At 37.4% G+C, this 27,406-nt stretch overlaps 1 protein-coding gene across 2 annotated transcripts; it reads left to right on the forward strand.

Annotated features, from left to right (window-relative positions):
- Positions 1-1,241: 1,241 nt before the first annotated feature.
- slc35f4 (solute carrier family 35 member F4) lies at positions 1,242-25,486 on the forward strand. 2 transcript variants are annotated; one of them, XM_060879289.1, is made up of 7 exons: positions 1,242-1,502; positions 17,403-17,703; positions 19,040-19,259; positions 20,689-20,814; positions 20,935-21,127; positions 22,982-23,071; positions 24,741-25,486. In XM_060879289.1, the coding sequence occupies exons 1-7, from the start codon at positions 1,286-1,288 to the stop codon at positions 24,980-24,982; spliced, it is 1,389 nt and encodes a 462-aa protein (XP_060735272.1). In that variant the 5' UTR covers positions 1,242-1,285; the 3' UTR covers positions 24,983-25,486. The 2 variants fall into 2 exon arrangements, with proteins under 2 accessions (XP_060735272.1, XP_060735273.1); XM_060879290.1 differs by lacking the exon at positions 1,242-1,502 and adding an exon at positions 9,665-9,770.
- The last annotated feature ends 1,920 nt before the right edge of the window (positions 25,487-27,406 follow it).

Genomic DNA, 27,406 nt, shown 5'->3' on the forward strand with positions numbered 1-27,406 from the left:
AAAAAGTAAGTTAAACTAGTTACAAAAAGTGTGACGTGTGCAACCTAGTGCGAGAAAAAAGCCAGTACATACAGACAAAACAATACAGTACAAGACAGCTATGTAAGATAGTGCTGACAAATCCAGTCTGTCTGGCCCTGTGTGCAAATAAAGATGTTTGTTTCTAAACATATGTACATGTATGACAGCAGCAGTTGGTAGTGGCATTAAAGGTTGAAGTACAAAAACTGCATTTAATAGCATTTACAAAAAAAATAAAAAATGGCAGAATTAAAAAAGTGGTGTTGTAAACAGAGATGCATATTTAATATGAGTGTTTGTGTCCAGTTCAGTTCAGTTCAGTTCAGTTCAATTCTTGGGATTCAGGAGTCTTATGGCTTGGGGGAAGAAACTGTTATTCACTTGTAAGGGATTGGATGCTTTATTGTACGCTATGCGGTACATATTTTCCAAAGGGCAGGAGGGTGCAGGGTGTGTGGGTGTGTGTGTGGGGGGTCATCTACAATGCTGTTGGCTTTGTGCAGTGTGTTGCCTCTTACATCAACACCATGAACCCATGGAACCTGCCCTTTGTTGATAGTTCAGGTTGCATGTTGTATTGATGCAGGAAATGTTTTCCTGGTACATACTGGACCACCTGATATCGTTTAAGCAACAAATATGCTTGCAGAACTTTGCCATACCTTAATCATCAAACCTATTTTTAATTTGATACTAGTTTGATTCTATTTTTATGACACGCAAAAGTAGGTAAAAGCATTCATCTTATCATATACAGTTGGTTTGGTTTTGTTTTTAATTGCAAATCCTGATACAACGCCCAAACTATCCTTCCTGTATTCCCACGAGAAGCGCAGAATTATTCACCATTATTTCCGCCTCATGATAAGACACGATGAAAAGCAGAAGGCATGTAATACTATCTCTCTCTCGGGACTGTATTATTGCGCTGGGCTCGTTTTGAGTTGTATGGCATGTGATGGCAGTACGCAGACTCATTTATCTTCAAATCAATTCCCTGTGGCGTAACCTACTATTTTCGATACTCCTTGGTACGTTAGTATGCGGATTTGATGTGTTTCCCTGGCACTGACTTTTGCGCCCCCTGGCGACCGGGTGCAGAAATGCACCGAGCCAAGTTTCTCCCCCTCCTTTCTGAGGCTGTGTAGTAGTATCGGAATGCGTCTCCTCCGCCACTGGTGATGCTTTTGTCGGCAGGTCTCGCGTGGTTATCGGTTGTTGCTCAGAAGCCGACCCGCCTTTTATCCCCCTGATCTCCGGGAGGATGAGCAGCACAGAGAGTAATGTGGTGGAACAGGCGAGCTGTCGTCCGGATTCAGCCAAAAGCACGAAGAGCTCGCACTTATCGACTAAAGCATCTCCCGGAGCGGGTTACAGAAACGCACCGCGAGTGGCGGCCAACGGCGTGCACGACATCGAGGACCGCATTTTACGCATGACGGGCTACTATGGCTACTACCCTGGATATTCCAGCCACAGGAGTAAGTAAAACACAGGGACTAATAAAGCTGTACAAACTGAGTTGTGCGCTTGGCAGATCGTGCTTATGTTAATTAGGCTGTCATTGGTTCGCGACGCGTTGGCACGATGGTACTGAAGGAAAGATGATGCACTGGGGCATTCGGATGGACCGTTTATTTTACAATTCTGTTCGCTGATACACTTGGCGTAGAGCTGCGTGCGTGTGTCTGTGTGTGTGTGGGGGGGGGGGGGGGTCTATTTAAACCTGATGGATTCCAAATTCACAATGCACCACCAATGGAGGTAGGCAGCACAAGTCATAACTTCCTGGCAAACTTTGGATGCAATGTAAATGATATGCTCTAGAACCCATGTTTTCCCAACCCTGGTCTTGGAGTACACTATGTCCTACACATAGAAGTGTTTTCTATGCTCCTAACACACCTGATCCATTTAATCTTCGTGAGGTGTGTGTGTGTGTGCGCGTGTGTGTGTGTGTGCGTGTGTGTGTGTGTGTGTGTGTGTGTGTGTGTGTGTGTGTGTGTGTGTGTGTGTGTGCGTAATCAAAACAAAAAATATCCAAGAGCAGTGATAATTTAAACTGTGTTTTTTAAACCCTGATATCCAGGCATCTGTGAAGCATTGCCGTAGGTTTTGCGATTTTTATTTATTTATTTATTTTCATTTTGTTGCAGTGGTGGAAATCCCACTAATATAAAATTTGTATTTTTATTAGCATTATTTTTTTTTAGCATATTACAATGTTCCCCTGACTGGTGCAGGATCAATCCAACCCTCAATAACTCATGAGCAGGTCTATAAATAATGTCATCCTGTCATTGTGCTTTGTTAATGCAAAGCTCTGGCACAAAAAGCTTTGTAAGTCATAGAGAAAAATATAATTGTACATTTTAATAATGTACAATTGTACAGTGGTACAAATAATTTAAGACCTCCTTGCTTTAGAATTCCAGATTAACATCCCTTCTGCAACTCAGCAACAACTTGGTGTAATCTATGACTTAATGTAAAACACAATAATGAAAACAGAGTTTTAAACTCCACCAGGGTGAAAAGCACTCAGGGTGTTGTGATCTGTAGCTCTTGGTGTAACAGTAGCTTTACTGTTAATAAATCTCTCACACCTGACAAAAAAAAACACAGGACCAAGAGAAGGGTCAGTGTGTCCTTGCACTGCTGGTTTCTTTCAACATTGCTTCTCTGACAGCTTTATGGAGGAAATAAATTGCAGTTCTCTCAGACATCTCTTATACTGTACCTACTGAGATTTCTATTACAAGTTAAACAGTGGGATGGTAAAGGATTTGAAAAAAAAAACCAAAAAAAAAACCAGAAGCTTATATCCTTACACATCTTATGATTATTACAGTTCATCACAGTCCTACTTTATTTAAGTGGTCATAGTTGAGCACCTTCAGGTCTTTTTATTTTGAAATTACACCCACTTCATCATAGCCGTTAAAGTCTGAGTCGGCAGTTATATAAATAACGGAGAAAGTGTGAAAGGCTGAGTGTGGTATGATCTGAAATGTAAGTAAAGAGTTACTGTTATTTGAAATACATCTACATCCACGTTTTTACTCCAGACCAGACATAGCATCAAGTCAATAATCATTTTAATGACAAATAAAAAGCTATAGAGCTGCATTTTATACTCAGAATGTAATATTGTATTTATACTGTGACTCATTGTAATAGTAATATGCAATTTATACAACAACTGGTGAAAGTATGTCACTTAAAACATACCTCCATTCATTTAGCCAAACTAAAATTTTGTGAATAATACCAATGGTATGAGTTATCCAAATAATCACAGCAAATATTTATGAACATAGAAGAATTGAGAATAATCATAGAGCATGATAAAAAAAAACAAATGCCTGTACATTTTTGAAACATAGAATATCACATATAACCTGATAATAGCCTGAAAAGCTGGATTGCTCTTGGACTGGCTCTGACATATTGCCATGTGTGTTCATGACTGACAAAAACAAATATGTTTTTATTAAATAACAACATCAAATATATGACAACAATATCATTTTTGTGTCCGTAAACACACTGTTATGGCTGATGTACTAATTTTGTAACGTAAAGTTTGAAAATAAGTATTGCTGCTATTATAGGTATTATAATTTTTTCATGTAAATGTAAAAAAATTCATATTTGTTAAAGAAACATTTTTCATTTCAGTTGATTTTGATTTAGCCGTCCAAGTAGGCGAACATATAACAAATTAAACAGTTACATTTACACTGAAATGACCCTGGTATGTCCTTGAAATAAGCCGTAATTTAAAAAATACTAAATCCTGCTTCTAAGTATAAAGCATTTACCCTGTCATTGGGAGATTGGGAGATTGAATCCAAAGAATGCCACAGCGATCCATGGCCAGAAGCCAAGAGAGTAAAATTGGCCTTGCTCTCTGGGTGGGAGGGATGTTATTACTCTCTCCCCTGTCAATCACACCGACATTAGCAAATTGTAGATGTTTATGAGATAATGTATGAAAAAGAGTCCTGATAACATTTCCCTCCAAGTGTGTAAAGCTGCTTGGTGGTTGCAGCATGAGAGGCAGTTTGAAAAAAAATGTGCAGTTCACATGTTCCAATGAAAGAGCATAATAGCCTTCAACCTCCCTGTCTAATAGGTGTCGACATGAGAGAGCTGAAATGGCATGTGACCAAACCTTGGAGAAAATGGGCTGGGAGATTTAAATCTGTATGGGTTTTCTATGTATGTTTTTCCTATCTAAAAACAATCTTAACTTTTAAAGCTAAGAACCCTTAACTATCCATGGAACCCTGAAAAAACCACTGATGGACCCTTTTTCAAAAGAATGTACGCTTCCTAAGTTGATTTTTCCTCACACGTTGCAGTGAATTTGCAAGGAAACTGTACGGCTGTAATTGGTTCAGGAAAAGAGTTTCAGGGAGATTTAATTCTCCAAAAAGTGATTACATATATATGATATGGATATGATTTTAAGCATTTTGGCTGAGTACTCTGAGTGCAGAGTCAGCCCTCATATCAACACTCATATCTCCAGCTTTCCTGAGACCTCCTCTCTTGGAGGGGCTATTTTTATCTGCAAGCCTAATGGGACGCTATACAACCGAAGAGGCGCTGTTAGCTGCGGACTCGCTGAGAATAGAGATAGAGCAGTCTGCTGACTCGAATACTTGACCCTATGACCATCAGAACATGTGTGTAGAAATATTGAGTGTGAAGTTTGAAGAGTAGATATATAGAGAGCAAAGTTTAGGAGTGGAAAGGATGAAATTCCAGCATCCACTCCCCTGTAGTGTGATATTATGCCTGTATGTGGTGTGAAACCTCCGGTATAAGCACTATTTATATGTTCAGGCGATATTCTTGGGTAAAGAGTAGACATGTTGTGTGGCATGTTGCCAGCGGATCATTTTTACTTGAAGTTCAAATTTTGTCTTGTTAAGACACCAATGGATGGCATACAGTTAATGTGTAGTGAATGTATGACCTGTGTGTTTTTCCTTGTTTCCTTCTTTCTACTGCTCAAATGTGTATTTATTGCATTATGAACTCTTAGAGGTTATAAACATTGTTTTAAATGATTCTTCTTATACTATGACGTTTTAACCCCTTCTCAGTAGAAGAGCAGACTTAGATTTCCATACTGCCCCCGTCTGGCTGGTTCTTATATCTGCAGCATTCTGGCACTGAGGGTTTGAGGGAGTGGAAAGTGTTGTGACTGTTGGCGCCATGACTGCAAATCTACTTATACTGATTACTATGCCAGTAACATCCAGTCACAGAGGCATTTTTATGGGTTTTTTTTAGCTCTTCCAGACTCTTGCTGTAATACATGGATGAGTAAGGTGGCATATTAATCATCCAGAGTCAGTCATTTTCATACTACTGCACATTCTAAAGATGTAGACTGATATGTGGCAGTACTGTAAGTCACTGATTTGGGCTATATTTAATTAATGGGTCATGCTAATGCCACAGTATTAGTAGAAAGTATAAAAGTATACAAAGTATAGTTATATAAATAACTAATGGCTATATAACTTAACTTATAGCTATATTATAACTATGAAACAACTACATCTTTGAAAATAACTGGAAAAATAGTTTATTAACAGTGTAATGAGAGACATAACAGGGGCATTTAAGAAGTATGTAGAAGATAAGTATTGTAATAAGTGTTGTAATACTTTATTATATAATATTATAATAGTAACACGTGATTTCTGTTGTTATGGTGTACCACTTTACCACATCCACATGGTGTCACCCTCACCATTTTTAATCCATACACATTTCCATACCTTAGTTTGCGTTACCTTTAAACCATCAACTAATCCTATGTTCTTTCTGTATAATCACATTCTTATTTTGCTTATCTCGGGTCTCAAAATCTCAGATTCTTTTATACTATAAAAGAAAAAAAAAAACAGTTTTATTTCCACCCTGAGACTGCTCATGAAAGATGTGAGCTTAAATATCTATGCAAATCACTCATCGCCTCCACACTCAGAGGTCTTTTATGAGGTCTTAGTTGAGTAAGTGGATATGAAGTATGTAAAACACTTTCACTGTGTGGGTGTAGCCTCCGTTTTGTCGTATCTCTCAGCTCTCTGTCTTTCTTTCGTCTCCTAGAGCACTGAGTGTCGGAGACATACAAAAGGCAGGCAAGGTGTGTAGACAATAGTAGAGGAACATGCCACTGATCTAAATGACAAAAGCCCGATAGCAGCAGCGTACCAGGGTAGAAGGCCAGGGCTCGGCTGTTGCTATGGGAGGGGGGAAGAAGGGGTGCATTTGAAATCATGGTCCATGATGACACTGCAGGTCAGCAGGCCTCTCTGATCAGGTCTCTCTGTATGTGATAGATGGATGGTAGAATGGTGATAGCTGGACTTATAGAAGGGTGATGACCCCTGGAGAGATGTCAGTTAGACAATAGAAAAGACAATATTATGGATGTTAACAAATTTCTCTATTACTTTCTAACTAGACGTGTGCATTGGGGCTGGGATCCCACAAGAAGAAACAAAATAATTGTGCAAGTAGCTGGTTTTGTTTTTTATGTTGGCATGAGTGAATTGTTAGATATGAAAAAAGCACATTTATTAACCTGCTTTTACAGCATTCGTTCACATTCTTGCTCAGGGAGACTAGTTGGTTTATATTTTGAGAAATGGAACCAAGTACATTTATTAGAATATATCATATTCAGGTACAGGCAAAATAGTAACAGGGTAATAGGGATAAAAACACACCCATGCACAGTTGAAACCAGTTATTTTCTCAAATGATATAAGTTTAAGTGTGAGGAAGTGTCAGATCGATTCATAGACTGTGATGACACATAAAATACCCTCAATACAACAACACCTACACCACTCTGCGCAATCATGCAAATAAAAAATCATCCAAACAGCAGTGTGGCAGAAGAACAGTGCGTAATATCATGCCACTACAGATCAACAGCTTCAGTTAATTTTGAGATCAGAATCAGGACAAAAGAGAATATGCGATTGCTGTGATTTTGCCCATTTGAATATTTCAGGAACTTCTAATTTTCTGGGATTTTCACACACAACTGTCTCTAGTATTTACTAGAGAATGGTGTAGAATGGTGCAGAAAAGCCATTCTTTGCAACCATGGTGTGCAGAAAACTTAGTCAAGCAGTTCTCACCTTTCTGTCTCGGACATATAAAGCCACAACCATTTTCTGCACAGTGAATACAATAATATTTATGGATTAAGGACTGTTTTGTCTATAACTTGGGATGTTTAGTCTTAGGCATGTAACTTGCTTTTTCCCCCTCACAGTTTAAGAAACAACATTTTTTAAGGGAGCTGTAGTCCCCTCAGGCATATTCAGATTCTGTTTCTGAGTGTTTTAGTCTGAAAGAAACACTAAGTTATTAAACTAATAATATAAAGCAGGCATTATGAGGTTATCATAGAGCACTTGGTGCTTCCGTGTGTGCAAGTGTAAATAAGCTCTCTCTCAGACTCTCTTTCTCTCTCTCTCTCTCTCTCTCTCTCTCTCTCTCTCTCTCTCTCTCTCTGTCTCTATTTACCTGTGACATGTTTGTGAAACATTTTCCCATAGTCCTGTTGTATATCTTGAGTGAGTTGACAGGAGAAGCATTTAAAAAAGAAAGCCCTTTATGCTGTGTGCTTCACAGCAGTGTTTTATACTGAGAGAGAGAGAGAGAGAGAGTGAGAGAGAGAGAGAGAAACCTGGGGGTAAGACATGCGCTTATGTCAGGAATATCTCACTCTGTGGCCGTGCTGTCTGCTTGGAGAGAGTAGGAACCGTGTGTTGGAGGAGGAGAGTGTGGGTGTTTGAAGAAGTGTAGATGGGGAAGAAGGGATGACTTTGAAACCACAGAGTGTATTCCAGGATTAGGATGATGCTGTGTTAATGGGATTTCCCTGAGTTGACAGGACAGCTGTGGGCTAGGACAGCCAAGCCTAGGGACACACCCTGCTGAAGAAATCCACACCGCATAATGGAGACTTTCCACTTCAGTAAATGTAATCATATTTTAGCTGTGCTGTCTATTCCAGTCTTAACCAAACAAAGGATATGAAGGTACAATATATCAGCATGGCAGTATACTCATTCATTCATTCATCTTCTACCGCTTATCCGAACTACCTCGGGTCCATGGCAGTATACTATGATAAATAAATATAGAATTATTTATTATTTTAATTTATTATGCAGTAACATTGTAGGTATTCGGATCAGTGGTGCTTAATCAAAAGGTTGAAAAAAATGTATTGAAAAGTCAGAAAGCACCTTATGTCCAATAGCAAGGACATCCAATTTTGACTGATCAAATATCATATGAATAAAAAACAAATATTATATACGGTAGAAAAAATATTATAATACATGATTTTTAGTTAACAAAGTGTGCATGCAGTATTAGAGCTATATAATGTATAAGAATAAATTCAGTTTTATATTCTACATTTCTAAAAAACCATTAACTGCTGAGATGCACAGATTAAAATTCAGTAGTTCAGTACTTGCACTGCAGTCTTTAGAAGTTAAGTCATCAGGAAAAAAAGATAATTTAATCATATGTTTTTGCTCTATTCCACTCCAACAGCCAGCTACTCATTAGACACAGCCTTTTAACTAATAATCTAAAATTTAAAAAATCTAAGTATGCAGAAATATAGAGGTGGCAAAGAAAATGATCCAATTTATTTAGTTTATTATGCCCAGTATTGTGAAAAAAGTCTGTGTTTTTAACAAATTCACACTCATCTCTGCACTCATCTTTGAATCTCTGAGTGCTCAGCGGCAGCAGTTCAGATGTCCAGCACTGTTGACACTTTAGGAGCAACCCAGCCAGAGGTAATCTAAGCAACATCATCTTAGTGCTGTGAAAAGTGCAGCGTATCATTTAAAAGATTTTGCAGTGTCCCTGAGGCCTGGGGTTTGGCAAGCATAGCGCTGCAGTGGCTCCAACATCAGAGTAAGACCACGATCAGACGTAAGGCTAGAGAGCTTTTGAGTTGAGGACAAGAGCTCCTGAAGGAGGTAGAAAGTGATTGGGGAAGAAGAGAAATGAAGAGAAAGACAGCACACTCTACGATTACCTATGATGTCTTTTTACTGGCTCATGTGACAATGTACAGTAGGCAACAGACGTGAGGCAGGAGACAAACGGGCAGAACGGAAAAAAGGCAAACCCATTGTAGTTAGCCTGAGCTGCTTGGTTACCTTCCAATCAAAGCGGTGGCTCCATTGCGCAGGGAGGCGGAGAGAGGAGAAGCACGAGAGAGAGATAGAGGGGGAGAGAGAGAGATACTGTATGAAGAGAATGATTGCACTGTTCCACACACACTTGAAGCCCAGTCTCCCTAGGAGACACAGGATAACAGAATGACAGTGCGGCTGTGACGCTGGGAGAATCGTGGAAGGTTATGTTTATATGTAGAGACTGAGAGAGAGTTGGAGAAAGGCAGGTGGAAGTCAGTTGACAGTTGGAGGAGGAGAAAGACAACAAACAATAAGAAAAATGGAAAGAATAGTTTGAAAGAGTTAAAGCAAAGATGTACGTAGGGGTGAAGAGGATCTGTCAGAAGAGTTGAGCTGTCTCTCGCACAGAGACACAGACACACATACACATCAGGCACACTTCTAAAACAGGGACGCACAGGAGGATGAAGAAACATTCTGCTAGAGTGGTTCCTCTCAGCTCTTACAGCACACAGGTCCTCACCTGCCCCATCTCTGAAGGTAAATAGTTTTGTGGTTGTTCTTGTTCTATAAAAACTGAAGAGAGGGAAAAAAAACAGTGATTGACAGAGAGTCTGTGTGTGTGTGTTTTCCATCATATGTGCTTATATAAAAGTGAGCATGAAATATATATGTAAGGATGTGATAGGAGAACAAAGAAATATATTTTGCTACTAAATCACACATAGTTAATTTCATATCTATAGATAGAAAAGTTGGTTCTCTGTTGATTTTGGATTGCTTACACACCTGGAACAAGGAACAGAAAGTAGGCAGGATTTGTTCAGTGACAGTGAACATGCGGAGTGCAGAGACGCTGATGTGAACAGTGGTTTCAAGAGTACTGAATAATCTTGGATGTTGCTACTGTAGTGATAATTCACCTGAAATCAAATAAAAGGATTTATTAAAAAATAAATAAATGTATACGTTATTATAATATTTAGCACATTCATTTATTATTAATATTTGATGAAAAGAAACTATTAAAGTAATTTTTGTACAGATTTGTCATTGTATATGATGATTTCTGGGGAGCCAAAATTCGTTAAATATGTTTAGTTGATTCGGTCCGCATTTTAAAAAATATCCTGAACTAATAAATTCAAAGAACTATTTGTTTAGTGTATGAATGAGCACTAATCAATCTCAATCAATCTCATTCATATTTAATTTATTTGTTTAAATACAAGCCAAATATATTCTCTGCGTTAGCCAAAGCATGTTAAAAGAAGTAGAAATTACTTTGATCATTTTTTTGCACCTTCTCTGACTAAAAAACAGGAAGCACAGTACTACAGTACACAGTACTACTAAGCCAATAGTACTACAGTTTGTGATTAGATTATTGACTCATCTGCCAAATATTTAAATAATAGTATTGATATAATGCGTTAGTTATGTGGATCATGTTTGCTTTGAGCTCATTATAATGTTTGATATTTGATATATGGTTTGAAACTTGATGTTTGTGTGAAACAAGCAGGTCTACTATATAATGTCTCTTATACTTAATAGTAGAAGCATGAAGAAAAAATAAGGCTTCCCGATTGAAATGACTTTTGACAATAAAAATAGTTCAAAGTGTATATTATTGATTTGTGCTGGATCTTGTTCTTATTGCCGTTTCTAAAAAGGCATGTTATGAGTGGATCATGAGTTTGTGTGTGTGTTTTTTGTGTGTGCATGCATGTGCAGAGGTTCGGTGTAGAGTATGATGAGGTTGAAGGGTGGATGACAGAAGGGTTTTGTGGAAGACCATAGTCCTTTTTGCTAGCTAGAAAGCTAAGATATTAACTAGCATGCAGAACCATCTTATGGCTTAAGTTAACCTCTTATCAACACACAGAAATAATACAGAATGCTTGGTTAACACGTTTAATGACTCGTCACATTGGTTTTCATCCACCAGAACAGTACCATTATTAACGGAAGTCGTCCTTACAAAATGTACAGGTATCTCGACATCTGTAAAATATAAAATCCTGAATTTTATGTCAGTGCATTTCTCTGTTTTTTTTTGCATACAGTAAAGTACAGTTAGGTAGCCTAGTGGGTAAGGTGTTGGGCTACCAATCGGAAGGTTGTGAGTTTGATCCCAGGTCCACCAAGCTGCCATTGTTGGGCAATGAAAATGAGATAATGTCACTCTGGATAAAGGTGCCTGCCAAATGCCGGAAATGTAAATGTACCAGTTAATCTAGCTAGCACAAATGAACAACATTATAAATACAAATCTAAACTACAACTAGATGAAATAAAAATACGAAAGAGTAAAATGCAGAATGGTGGCATCATCACATGGTGTAAAACAGAGCAGGCTCTAATACACATTTCTTCTACATTAAAACTACTTTTTCAATCAGTACACCACTCTAAAGCTGAACTTGTCTGCATAGAGACATGAGTAAATAGTGGAGAGTTTAAACTAACTTTATGGTAAATAAAACTCAATCTAAAAAAAAAGCTAACAATAACCTTAAGCTGGAAACTTCACATTATTATTATATTCTAGTCGTACTTCAGTTCCTCTTAAAGAGTGGGCTAGAGAGGGATCTGTGTTTTATACTGTATTCACTGATTCATAATACAAGCTAATTCTCGCAGAACTAGCCTTGAAGTAAACACTGATGAGGATGATGAAAATCCAAGCAATATTCATGGTTCATGCAACACAATATAATATAATAAACTCAAATACAGTTGGTTCAAATAGGATGAATAAGTTGCATGGTCTCAAGGTGGTCTTAGTCCATTATCGAGCAAACTCTAGTGTAGTTTGATAGCAGTGAGAAAACTCTGAATTGACCCAACTGCAGACAGCAAACAGGCAGCAAAACTTTTGTCTGCTAAACTGAGCTAAGAGTTGCAAACAGAGCCAAAGGACAAGAAAGAAATGGTGCAGAAATTCCATGAGTTTTTGATATTTGAACTGATGAACAAAAGGAAAAAATAAATAGATGCAACACGAAACAAAAGAGTGCAGACTCCTTCTCTGTGCACAGATTATTTTTGGCATTTCAACACAAACTTGGCAAAGATCTGTTTTTCCTTTTCCATCATCATGTTTCTGACCAATGAATGAAGGAGTTTTGAGCACAGTTCCAACCCTTATCCAGTGTTTTTTGCCTTTTTGGTTCATTGTAGTGTAAAACTAAACCAAACCAAAGTATCAACTACCAAATTGATCAATTCCACTCTGATTTAGAATTGACAAACAGACTGCTTGTCTGTATCAGAGACATTCTAAATCTCCATTGGCAGATATTACTGAAGATGATTGAGTTCTGGGGAAGCTGAGAATATGAAAGCCATGATGTACCTGCTGTAATGTCTGCACTGTACGTTCAAGCGACCCAAAAACTAAAGTAAATGATGTTGAGTGACGCCTCCCCCTCCCAGATGCGGTGAATGACTTCTATGCTCGGTTTGAGGTGCAGAACAATGTAGCGGCAAGGAAGACCATCCCTCCCCCCGATCAGGTAATCCGTCTGTCCACGGCCAACATGAGGAGAACTCTATGAAGAGTTAACCCACGGAAGGCTGCTGGACCAGACAACATTTCTGGCAGGGTGCTCAGGGAATGCACAGAACAGCTAGCAAATGTCTTCTCTGACATCTTCAACATTTCCCTGAGCAGCGCTGTTGTTCATATGTGCCTCAAGACAACCACCATCGTCCCCGTCCCAACGAAGTCTACAGTGTCCTGCCTCAACGACGCATCTCATCGCACTTACACCCATTGTAATGAAGTGCTTCGAGAAGCTCGTTATGAGGCACATCAAGACCCATTTACCTTACATTTACTATTTACATTAACATACACTCTCGAAAAATATCAATTCTATTAGATTGTAAATCACATACAAACCTTCCTAATAAGGTGTACATTGCCTGTGCTCCATGAAGGAGTTGGAGTACCAGAGACCTGAAACACAAAGTGGGAATTTGGGGATTACACTGCCTACTTTTATTTTAAATGGGATACAGTATGTGCAAGATCTTCATTGACTTTGGTGCCATTATTATTGGCAATAACTTGGCCTAGTTCTGTTTAGTACAATCATCCTTCCAAATCTCCTGTGCTCACAATTTAGTTGATATTTTAAGCGGTTTTAGCAGGAACTAGTCATAGTACCAGCAATTAACAAGTATTTAATATTTTTTTCAAGTATTTCAGCATCTAGTATATTTTTTGCTCTGTTTAAGGTAGAGAGTGCCTAAGTGTAGTGTCATATGACATACTGATTGTTACTACTAGAACATATTCATTTGTGGGTAGAAACAAATCATAGTCCAAGCTATTTGTGAACACATATTATACAGGAATAAGGTATAATGGTAATGGGGCAACTATTCTTCATTTGGATTGAATGTTACATGCATTATTAGAACACAGATTCTATTTGGGTTAAAAAAAAAAAGATTCTATTTGGAAAAACACGTAAAGATTCTACCTACAGTACTGTAAGATTCTTCTTGGGAAATCACAAAGATTCTATATAAGCAAACACAGAGACGCTATTTCGGTGAATGTAGAAATTCTATTTGGGTTAAAAACAGATTCTATTTGTGTAAACACAGAAATTCTATTTAGGTGAACACACAGAGATTCTGTTTAGGTGAACACACGGAGATTCTACATAGTTAATTCTACATAGAGGATCTGTATAACCCTAATTCAGTTTTTTATTTTAACTTCTTTAGAAGACTAGACCCATAAGCATCTAAACATGAATTTGTATAGTTTTTTTAGAGCATAGTTCTCTGTCAGCCCTTTACCCTGAATCTCAAGCGGTAGCATTTAAGGACTTTATTCTCCATTCAGAATTGCAGTTTCTAAGCAAATTCTTACACACTGGTACACATTCATGAAAAAGCACTGGGCAAAAGCACTAGGTTCCCAGATCTATATTTTTTGTAAGGTTTAATCTAGTGCACTATTAAAAATACTCCTTATTTTAAGAGTGTATATATATATTAAGTAATTTATTCTCAGTGCATCACTGTAAGAATGACCAAAAATGACAGAGCTTTTCAGTTAGCGTAGTATTTTGTGTGTGTGTGTGTGTGTGTGTGTGTGTGTGTGCACGTGCTGACAAAGAATACTGCAAGATAGCAGTGATGGTCTAGCGCGTGTCATCTTTTATTCCTGGCCTGGTGTAAAATGATCATTCTGTGTCTACTGCAAAATGGATACTGGCTCTGTGCTACTAACTCTCTTCATCTCTGTTCATTCTGTCATCAGACTCTGTTCCTGCTTTGCGTGTAAGAGACAAATATAGTAACCCTGACATTTCCAAAAGCAAACCTCTAAATATCTGTTGGGGTTTAATGTTGGTTTTATTTTTTTATTTTTTTATTTTTTGTCTTATTTTTATTTTTACTACTTTTTTTCTACTATTTTTTCTACTTTTATTCAAATAGAAATATATAAATATTTGTTTGAATTATTCTGGCCCTGTTCTTTAGTATTCAAACCAAAGGCAGCGATAAACAGGACATAAATAGCTATAAGTTTTGTAAGTTCTGGAAAACTAAGCCTAGGATTCTTCAAATGATCACATTGATTTGTTTGTGAAGTATTGCTGTGACTTTTTTTATGATCAGCTTGTTTTTTTTTTTCAGATATTTTTTGGTTTGTGATTCCATTTCGGTAATTACGTATGTTGATATTGATATCAAATGATAGTGATATAAATATAAAAGGTTTTAAGTGTTAATAATGTGGAGTCACTGAGTAATACTGTATTTGGTACATGCATTGTTATGCTGAGGTTAAGGATTGCGGATAGCTTGTCCTTGACCTCCATTCGGAGATTAAGAACAAAACCAGAGGACAGGAGAATTACAGTAATCAACATTTAAGACTCTATGTGTGGACATGTATTTCTGCAACTAAATGCTGTACAGTTTATGGGTTGTGATGTGGTTTTTGTGAACAGTTTTTATTGGAATATGAATTGTTTGCCAGTTTACTCTCAAATATTCTTTATTTATTTCAGCAAGCCATTTCTGAACTGGAAGTGACAAATATTTTTGAACACCTGTAGATTCTGATATTTTATTAGAGTTTAACTCATATCGTTGCCATAGACAACAGGTTCCCAACCCTGGCACTGGAGTAGCTCCTGTCATGCACATTTTAGTGACACACCAACTTCAACTAATCAGCTAATTATCAGCCCTTAATGAAGTGGGTGCATTGGGAGCAGGGAAAGACTAACATGTGCAGGACAGGAGGTACTCCAGCAGCAGGGCTGGAAACCTGTGCCATGGATCAAACAAAAATTATACAGAATAGCTTAATAATAAAACGTAAATCTTTTTGGAACATTATAACTGAGACTTTAATAAAGGCAAACAAGACTGAAGGTTAAAATTGTTGTGATGATATTAATTGCTAAACTTAAGTAAGTAGTGTTCCTTATTGATGTAAGTAATCAATTCTAACATTTCTCAGTTTACTAAACATTTAAAAATGAACTGTCTTGTAAACTGTCTTGAAAAATGTCTTGTCCATGAACTTGTCATAAACAAGTCATTGAAACTCATATTTTTACTACATTTTCAAAATATTAAAAATTATATTATTCTATTAGTCAGCCATGTGGTAGCAGGAACACGATGAATATAATAATACGGGTGAAGAGCATCAGATAATGCTCACATCAAAGATCAGAATAGGAAACATCCAGCGAGTGGCAGTTCTATGCATAAAAATGTGTTCTTATAAGAATTGCCAGAGGGGAATGGCTAGACTGGTAAGGCTTCCAGCGGACAGTAAGGCTACAGGCTAGACAGTTGAGGACTGGAAAAAGACGAGCTTTCCAACTTTTCAGCTGTACTTTCCGGCATTGCTGAGCCTGTGCCCACTCTAGCATTTAATTCATTTTCTTGGTTGACAGAAGTGGAACCCAATGTAGAACTCTGTTGAGATTTCATTCTGCTCAAACAGCTGCAAGGATTGGTTATTTGAGTGACCATAGCCTTCCTGTCAGCTCTAACCAATCTGAACATTCTCCTCTGACCTCAGACATCAGCAGAGCATTTTCAAACCTGCAAAACTCCTGCTCACTGGATGTTTTTTTTTTTGTCGTTTTTGCACCATTCTTGGAAAACTGAAGAAACTGTCATGTGTGGAAATCCCACAAGACTTGGAAACAGCCTGTCTCTCACCAACAACTATATCATTATCAAAGTCAATGAGAACACATTTTCCCATTATGATGTTTGATGTGAACAGTAACTGAAGCTTTAAAGTGTGTCTGGCTGATTTTATGCACTGTTCTGATTGGATAAAAGCATGAATGAGGAGCAGTGCAGGTGTTCCTATTAAACGATGACGAAGATTATGTTCAACAATAGAAACATGTTTAAAAAAAAATCAAACCATATTCTGTTGGGACTGAATTGAAAAAATCTATTTCATTTACATCACATGGATAAAATCCTTGTGCATTTCCTAATCTTCTAAATATGTCTCGGTGTGGGCTCTCTGCCAGTGTATATATTTGCTTAGGATATCTGAGTCCAGAATGCTCTAAAAAGCAGAAGCTCTCTTATTGTATCCGCAGAGTCAAACTTAATCAAACCCTTTTCTCTCAGCTAACCCATATTTTGTAAAAGTAGGAGAACAGATAATCAGGATTGAGAGTATGCTTAGTAGGATGTGACCTGTGAAACTGACATTTATGTTATTATATAGTGAATAGGTAGCATGAGTCCCATGCTGAGACTGTAGTGGTGCTGCTCCATGACCCTGTGGAGCTATTTTTGACATAAGCTTGGACTGTGCCTGGTAGGCAAATTTTAACAGTATCTGCCATTAGTGCTTGACCTGCAGATAACTGACACTGCAAGCTATTGATCAGAACATCCTTCTCAAGCTCAGAGAGACACCAGGGACAGATGCAGCTTAATCAATGTTGTAGATTTGAAATGTTCAAATGCTTCAATTTGAGGGTTTTTTTTTTTTTTTTTTATGATTTCCTATAGGTTATTTTAACCCTGCCATAATCAGGTCTTATTTTCTGTACAAATGTATTTTGACATACTGTACAAATGCTTCTGTGCAGTATGTCAAAGTCTGGTCCAAGTTGAAACTATTTGTTAATATTGTGTTATCTGTAGGAGATGAAGGTTCAGACTCCCACATCGATACTCCGGGCAGTGAGACGAGCGGCGAAGTCACTGCCTATCAGGCTTGTGCCAACGTGGCTCTGAAGGTCGTAGGCGGCCTGCTGCTGGTGCTGTGTGTGTCTTCGTCATGGGTGGGCACCACTCAGGTGGTCCAGTGGACTTTTAAGTCCTTCTCTTGCCCTTTCTTCATCTCCTGGTTTAGCACCAATTGGAACATCCTCTTTTTTCCTCTCTACTACTCTGGTCATGTGGCCATCACAAGGGAAAAGCAGACACCCATTCAAAAATTCAGGTGAGTATTTTGTATGCACTGGGAATTCCAGTTGCTTTTATTTCATCTGTTTTAAAAACTGGATAGGAATCATTTTAAATCCCTTATACTAACAGAGTAATAAAATCTGGAAGTTATGTTGTGCCACAAACCCATTAAATATTTTTGCCAACAGCTCACTAGTCAATTATCCGTCCTCCTGATCCACCCGACCACATCTGCTTAGAGACACAGCAGAAACTAATATCATTAAAAAAGCAGTACTTCTTACACCATAACCAAGAATATTAGCCTGAGGTATTAGAAATTAAACATCAGTCTCAGTCAGAAACATCTGGCTTTATATGAATTGGAAATCTGTCTGCGTTGAGAGCCACTGAATTTGATTGTCACACATCTCATCATGTACTTACCTCAGTGACCTCCTAAAGATAATAATACAACAAGAACAACCAATCAGAACATGAATGGGTTCCTACTACACATACACACAAATGATCAATACATTGGTATAGATTCCTGTTAATATTAATGTTACCCTGTTAGTTTGATCATTCTCTGTTTTTGGTGTTTTTTTTTTTTACTTTTTTTTTTCTGTTTTTTTTCTTACATTTTTTGTACTTCTTTGTGTTGTTAGTGTTGGCTTTCACGTTTGTATTAGTGTTTGTTCACCCTCTTTACCCTTCATCATTACCTTTTGAGGCATTTCATAACATTAGCAAATCCTCGATGGATAGTATTATGTATACCTTTTTATACACATTTAAAAGATTCATGCAATGCTTATGAATATGTTATAAGGCCCTTCAAATAAAGTGCTACATGATTTATACTAAAAGATTCATTAAACAATTCCGTTGGTTACTTTAATTATTTCTATCATCTAAAAATAACACAAATATAATTAAAGCCAATAAAGAAGGTTCATCAGCATAATTTCACAGATTCATATGTCATAAAACCAGAATAAAGATATTCAGCATTGCTTTTTATTCAGGATTCAGTTTTGACTTTAATTCTATTTATTCCTTAAAACTATACAACATATACATTTGTTGTAAAATGTGAGGCTATATTTTTATTGCCATTGGTTGTATTAAAAGTGAAGTACGTTTGTTGAAAAATGGATTTTAATTATATGGAAATGAATGCACATAAAATTATCTATTTTTTTTTTTTTTTGTATATTTTATTGTATGTTTGATGGGAAATCAGAATACAACATTTTCTCAGTGTATGCTTTCAACAGACAAAGTTTCTTAAAAATTGGCCTATGAGGGTGTGAAGCAAAAATGAAAGAGTGTTTCTTTGGATCTTATAAAGCAATTTGTATTTGCCTTGGGTTTTCATTGTGTAGGGAATGCAGTCGATTGTTTGGGGAAGAAGGAATGACGCTGAGGCTCTTTCTAAAGAGAACAGCACCTTTCTCCATATTATGGACGCTGACTAACTATCTGTATGTGCTGGCATTGAGGAAACTAACAGCCACAGACGTTTCAGCACTCTACTGTTGCCACAAGGCTTTTGTCTTCCTCCTGTCCTGGATCGTCCTTAAAGACCGCTTCATGGGTGTGCGGGTCTGTATCTTTAACATCTTTCTAACCGACAGAAATGAATATGTGTAGATTTAGTACGCTAATCTACAAATATTGAAAGTAATGCTCTCTTGTTAAAAAAAGATGATTATTCCGTTCTGACAAGTCAGATTTGTCTGTTACTGTTCAGCAAAAAAATTAACTGCCTATTTTACTAGGACTGACTTGTAAATGAATAGCGTGCAAACTTTTCCTGAAACTTGTCAGAAAGCATGCATACTTACTACTAACATCTAAAATTCCAAGATAAGATTTATTTTGAAATTTCCAGTAAGTATATGTATCTGACTCTGAAAAGCTCACCGTGGCACAGCTTGAGAAAGTTTGCATTCTTGTCAGAAACTGGTATAAACAACACATCTGGTCATAAACTGTATTGAAGCACAATTAATTCATTTTTTAAATTAAATCCACAGCTGTACAAGTCCTTCAAGTCTACTGGGACATGTTTGCAAACAGACTATATTTTCACAGAATCATCCAGTTTCTTCTATTAAAAAAAAAATACAGCGTGATATGTGCCACTTATATAATATTCATTCATTCATTCATTCATTCATTCATTCATCTTCTACCGCTTATCCGAACTACCTCGGGTCACGGGGAGCCTGTGCCTATCTCAGGCGTCATCGGGCATCAAGGCAGGATACACCCTGGACGGAGTGCCAACCCATCGCAGGGCACACACACATTCTCATTCACTCACGCAATCACACACTACAGACAATTTTTCCAATCAACCTACCATGCATGTCTTTGGACCAGGGGAGGAAACCGGAGTACCCGGAGGAAACCCCCGAGGCACGTGGAGAACATGCAAACTCCACACACACAAGGTGGAGGCGGGAATCGAACCCCGACCCTGGAGGTGTGAGGCGAACGTGCTAACCACTAAGCCACCGTTCATTCGATTTAAATTGCAACTCTCTGATTTAAAGTTCATAGAAGCAGCAATGTTCTAAAACAGCGTTTTTTTAGTCTAAGGTCCCCTATGGATCATAAGCTCCAACATGCTTTTATTCCACAGCTATCACTGACCTGCAGTGTACAGGAGACTTTTTAATGACATTACAGCTACTGTATCTCATTAAATGGGAACAGTATGGTTGAGAATTGGGAGTTGCTTAGCAGATATCTAATTTTAATAAAGTTTCATAATGTATAATCACATTTTACCACCTTTTTCGATTTAGCCTAAATGTGGTAATTGTTGTGCTCTTACATAATCAGCAAAGCTTAAAAGAAAACATCTTACTCAATCTCAAATTTGTAATCTATTCTGCAGGGGCAAAAGATAAAGTTAACACTCTCTCCAGTGATCAAGAATCAAGGATTTTAAGTATTTCATATTGCCATGCATGTAAATGTATAGTGTCTTCCCCTGAACATTTCACTGATGTTCAATCCTTAGATTGTTGCTGCCATTATGGCCATCACAGGAATTGTCATGATGGCCTATGCTGATGGCTTCCATGGAGACTCAATCATAGGTGTGGCTCTAGCCGTGGGCTCGGCCTCCACCTCGGCACTCTACAAGGTCAGTGCAGTTAGCATTGATGCTCTTTTAAATGTTCATGAACAATTATTTATTTGCTGAATGTAAGGACATTCAGAACAGCCTCTTTAAGTCAGTGTCCTGCTGTCTGTCCACACCCAGGTTCTGTTTAAGATGTTCCTGGGCAGTGCCAACCTGGGAGAAGTTGCCCACTTCTTCTCCACCATGGGATTCTTCAACCTGATCTTCATCTCCTGTGTGCCCCTCATCCTCTACTTCACCAGAGTAGAGCACTGGGGCTCGCTGTCATCTTTGCCATGGGGTTACCTGTGTGGCGTGGCTGGCCTGTGGCTGGGTGAGCAAACAAGACCATATAAATAGTAGAAAAAAATAAAATAGTTCAATGTAAACGTTTGCACATGCCATGCTTTTTGAATAAAAGAAATCAATTTACATTTATTTTGTTATATTTTTTAGACTGATATGCCAGACCAAGCAACTAAATAAATAAGTGTAGACATTTATAATTGTTACAAATTATATGTGGATATTAAAACATATTGCAACAAGACAAGAATCGAAAATTAAAGCAAAACAGATCCTTTAAACAAACAAACAAAAACATTTGTCATGATCGTCTCTGTCTTCAGAGTAGATCTGAAGAAGGTGATATATGAAATTTGACTGAAGGCTCCTTTATAATTCCATCCAATAAACTTACTGAAAACACCAAAGCACCAGAAATGTATTTCATGTGTCAAAGCTAAAATTGATGAATACATGCAATAATTGATCAAATCCCTAAGTGTAACTTCATCTACTGTAGCGAAAAACAAGCTTCTAAATAATGAAAATATTTTATTCACCAGGTAGTGATGATCAATGTTACATTGGTTATTTTTTCTATCAGATTCTACATGTTTTTGAACTGATAAATGAACACCAATTCTGACATGATGTTGTATTTATCTCTATTAGATAGTAAATAGTAGGTATTCTAGTATATAGTAACTAATTTTAAACTTTAAACATTTTTATTCTCACTCACTCACTCATGTACTCACTCATTTTCTACCGCTTATCCGAACTACCTCGGGTCACGGGGAGCCTGTGCCTATCTCAGGCGTCATCGGGCATCAAGGCAGGATACACCCTGGACGGAGTGCCAACCCATCGCAGGGCACACACACACAACATTTTTATTCTATTTTTATTTAACATGTTTCTATACATATGTAAAGATGCCTTGAGACAATGTGAATCGTTAAAAGTGCTATACAACTAAATTTAATTGAATTGAATTCTTTTAGCAGATTAGCAGATTTGTCTTCTTGTAATCAATCAGCTAGCTACACATTCGATATTTAAGTTATTAGAAAATATTTACACAACATTCAAAATTATGTGGGTTTAGTCTGGTTTTATGAACAGGAAACAGCCCCACACTAAATTACCTCCATATCCACCACAGAACAAACATTCAGAAATGGAGACTTGTTATTTAATACACTATACTGACAATATGTAGATGTCTGACAATCACAGTATGTGTAGTGTCTACAAAATGCTACCACAAAGCTGACACACACAATTATATAGAATGAATTTGCCTTCACTGGAACGAAGGAGCCCAAACATGGTTTCAGCATGACAATGGTTCTGTGCACAAAGCGAGCTCCATGAAGAGGAAGATGTTGAAGTGCACTGCATAGAGCCCTGACCCCAATGTCTTAACATACTTCCTTTTTCTTCTTTATTTTGGCTTAAGGCTATTCAGACTTTTGCACTCAGCTTTAACTAAACTCTTGTGAAACATTCATGTTTAAAAGCATAAACAAATTGAGAAGCACATTATCCCTGACCCATATACTGAATTTGCTGAGGACAAAATGAAACACTATAGTAAACTTTTCAGAGTGCTGAAAATGCAATGTAAGGGAGAATTTGGGGTTTATATCATCAAATTACACTCTGAAGTAGCTTTTCATCACCTCAGCTATCCGATATGTGATGTGTCAGCAGGCGTGGGCCTGATAGTAAGAGATCCACTTGTTTACTGTCTTTTAAAACTCAAGTGGAGCACTAATTCTCTGAGGAGCAGGCAGCATCGATTATTTTCTCCACACCGCCAACTGAAAGACGGTGTCACAAATTATTTTCTCTCCTCTCTTGTCTCTCACCCTCCCTCTGTGTGTGTGCTGTTTTACAGTATTCAACATCCTGGTAAATGTAGGTGTGGTTCTCACCTACCCCATCCTCATATCGATTGGGACTTTACTCAGCGTTCCAGGGAATGCAGGTGTGTGTGTGCGCTCAATCCATTTCAAACACATTCAGTCATTTAGTTGTCATGAAATTTCAGGAAATTATTAACCAAACACATTCAGTAAATTATATCTAGCATTTCTCTCTCTCTCTCTCTCTCTCTCTCTCTCTCTCTCTCTCTCTCTCTCTCTCTCTCTCCCTCTCTCTCTCTCTCTCTCTCCCTCACACACACACACACACACACACGCTCTTGAGCAGGATGTCTCAAGTGATTAGCGTTTTTATATTCCATCCTCCCCAACCCTCTCTACTGCTAAAAGCATCCAAACCATTACGCAGCATATTTGCCTCCCACAGCATCTCTCCTTCCTTAAGATACCAGTGAGAGAAACCCGATCAGCAGTGTGTATCCTGAACAGCAGCAATGCTCATCATAAAAAAACACAACACGTTGCCAAGCGACACTAAATGCTTGATGAAGGTACTTGTCTGTAAAAGTAGCCTGCCAAGGTCAGTAGGTTAATTCAGGCTCGGCTTTTTTTAGCTAACATGACCCCATGAGTTATTTGTTCTGGCTGCAGCACTGAGATCAAGTATGTGTTTTTTTTTATCTCTGCATGATCACTGCTGTGGCGCAGTTGCACTTTTTTACATTCCCCTGCTTGAAGGAGCTAGTGGAGCTGAAATTCATCTCAGGAGACCTAATTTACTACAGTCATTAACCAACTGGGCAGGAAATATTCCGAATTCAGTCATTACTCACGTTCCAGGAATTGCCGATGTTAATCATTTTAACGTATGCAAATATTATGCTAAGCATTTAGTAAATTGAAATTAGCCTTTAATCCCATGTTTGAGTTTTCCTTGTTTTCAGTTGTGTTGTGATTTTAGAGGAGTGCCTTAGGGTTGAGTTGTTGAACTGAATGAATGTAATGAATTTAATGAATAATTTCGGAGTCAAAGCCAGTTCTAAGTTATGACAGCATTAGAAGGTAGAGGTAGAATAAAATGAGTTTGATTTCTGTGCTGTAGTTTGACAAGTTTCTACAGGTTAGTAAATGGATTTCAACGCTGTTTGTGTATTTGTTTGTTTTGTTTGCTTGTAGTTGTCAGAAAAATTTACATAGCATCTGACTAAGATTAAAGGTGTGCATCAAGATCCCAAAGGAAGCAACTAGAAAGTCATGTGAGCGGGATGTTTTTTCATTCATGCAGGTGAAAATAAGTGAACCTGCATGGTTTGTTCATATTTTAGGAAATAGAACCAAGTACATAGACCATGCTGACACTGCTGGTATTTCTACCTCTGGCTTTTTCCCCCAATGTTTTTCTGGGGACAAATATTCATACTTTATTTCAAGCAAGAAACCTCGTCTAAATCAGGCCATTACCACTTTGTGTTTAAAATATGAATACATATAAAAATATATAGGAATATTTGGAACACTAAATAAACAGGCACATATACTTGTGTTATCTTTATTGTTGATATTTAATCTCTGAATGGAATGTAAAAGAAAAAAATGATGAAAAGCAGTTGATGTTACTGATGTGTCACTATAAATTATCTTCAGTAATCAGTGAGACCAGAAAAGTAAAAACATACAAGTGAATTTAAAAAAAAAAAAAATACTGGCTCTAAGTCGTCCTTCCTTTCTGTCTTTCCTCACCACTATTCTGCTTTCTGACATTCTTTTGTGAAGCGATCGACGTGCTGAAGCATGAGGTGATCTTCAGCGTGGTGCGTCTGGCCGCAACCTGCATCATCTGTGTGGGCTTCCTGTTGTTGCTGCTGCCTGAGGAGTGGGACACGGTCACACTGCGCTTCCTCGCCACACTCGCTGACAAGAAGTCAGAGGAGCACGGAGAGGAGCTGACAGAGTCCAGTGTCAATATGCGCAGCCGCAGCAGAGCTAACGGTGCTGTCTCAATCCCCTTGGCATGAACTCTGACCTCTAGTCCTTGGCCCTAGAGCTAAGAGTGCTAGAGATCCGCCATGAGGCAGTGCCTGAGTCGTGGTACTTTGAGTGAAAGAGTGGAGATTCTTAAAGAAACAAAGTGGAGATAAAGGAGAACTAGGATCATAACATGCTGTGACGACAGTCACAATATCAACTGTGTGTAAAAGTGGGCGGAGCTGAACATCAGAGGCTCATAGCACCACTTCCTTCTCCCTTAAGAGAGATGGCAGAGGAGCATTTTACAGACTGTGCTGAGGAGGAAATTCTCCCTTTATAAAAGAAAGATTTAGTTATGGTATTTGTTTTTCATGCTGGGATTTCACGAACTCTCGTGATTAATGGAGTACATAGCCTTTTCTGTTTGCACGCCTTCATCCCAGCTATGCCTGCTGAACCCTCACATGGACTGTATTCTGTGAATATAGACTCATTCAGGGCCAATTTGGCCCAATGTATTAAAATGCATGCATCTGAGAGAGAAGCGTATATAATGCAAATGTTATTTCCATTGTATCTGATGGTATTATACTGTACATAAGAAGGAGAAATATATTATCCTATATATGAACAAGGCTCTCGTTTCTTCTTAAACCGAGACCAAAACTAAAAACCTGCCTCAGAATGTGATTTTTGCCAAATATTCTGACTCTCACTATTTTTGTGCAGAATAATGCAGAAAAACACGAGCATCATTTCTAATCTGTTCTTTATCACCAGTCATAATATTTTATGGAGTTTAGCAATAAAAGGTAAATATTAGATTTTGCATTTATTACAACCCTCCCCAGGGCCTTAATTTATCTGAAAAAGAATAAAAATACTTGCCTCTGGTTTTGCATACATTTTACTTTAGAAGAATTTGTACAAATAATCTCAAAAGAAATGTCAGATGAGTAACAATATTAATATTAGAGATAAAAAAAATAATACATAAAAAAATTAATAATAATAATAATAATAATAATAATAATAATAATAATAATATTCAAGTGACATTCCTGTGTTAGTAGACATGCTGTGATATAACTTTTATAAAGTTTTAGTTAACCTTTCCTTTCCTTTTCTTTTTTTCTTCACTTTTCCTTCTCCAAAACACACAAATATACAGTAGGCTGTAGTTACAGTTTACATTGTGTGCACCCATTAGTTTTGAGTGATTGATGCCCGATTGGGTGAAAATGAAGCAGAGAATAGTGTCTAGCAGAAAGAGAAAGGAACACTATTTACTGCTAACCACTAAACTCTTTCAGTCCATATTGCAGTCTCATTACCATCATCTTGGAGAGCACAGCATGAACCCACCCGCTGTACAGAATGAAGACTCGCATCATTTTGTTAAGTCACACAGATACAAAAACATGCATATTTTATGCAAGGAGGAAAACTAAAGAGGATTATTTCTGAAAACAGTGTATAAAATATTCAAATTCAGTAGTTCTTTGAGACTTGTTTAAAACATTTGTATTAGACATGATCTATGTATAACTTTTTTTTTCTTACATTTGTAGGTAATTTTCAAGAACCGGATTCTTATCTCGAACTTAACTATAAACAAATAATTGTTCCGTAGATTTGGGTAAATGGTTTAACTTCCAGGCCTTTTCATAATAACTTTTGGCTCCATTAAGCTTTCATTTGTCTAACGATAAGAAAATTGTTCTAAGATTTCTTTGTCAAGTGTCAAATGTGGAATGCATTATAATTACATGCATATACTAATATGATTACATCATTATTCCACATTGTAGTCCTAATTTAAAATTGCAAATAATCTTCTCCCTTTTTTCTCTATACATGTTTCAAAAAGTTTGGATACTCCCTAAAACATAAACTATCCTCTACCGATGAATTAGCCGTAACGTTTTTACCCGTCTTTTCCTTTCCCTAAACGTTCTCTTCTGCTTTAGTTTTGCATTTCTTTCAGCTATTTCTGTAGATAATATTTTACTTATTGGTTCTGGCTTCTTTCTGTTCCTCTGCATTTATTATTGCAATCTTTCTGTCCTACTCTGATAGATTTTCTCAAAATTGCTTAATCATTTGCTCAATCAGTTAAAAACTAGTAATATTCTGATAGTTAAGTGTTAAATACAATGCATAACAGAAAAGCTGAACTGACTACTGAATGTCACTACTGAAACAAGCATGTCAACACCACAAGCCCTGATTCTGAGATTTTTGATTGTTTTATTATTTATTTCAGTTTTGATTATTTTAATTGTTTTTCCACTTATTTAAATATGAGCACATAGCAAAAAAATCAAGTTCCATTTTGTATTTTTTAAGAGGTACAAGGTGTTTGGCGGTGAGATGTTTTGAAATAACATCCATATGTTGCAATGACATCTACTCCCCATGTGGTCCAGATGGAAGAAAAGCTGAACACTTGTCATATGTTTTAGGATTCT

Source organism: Tachysurus vachellii, chromosome 10 (genome assembly GCF_030014155.1).
Source record: "Tachysurus vachellii isolate PV-2020 chromosome 10, HZAU_Pvac_v1, whole genome shotgun sequence".
In the NCBI taxonomy this organism is placed as follows: domain Eukaryota; kingdom Metazoa; phylum Chordata; class Actinopteri; order Siluriformes; family Bagridae; genus Tachysurus; species Tachysurus vachellii.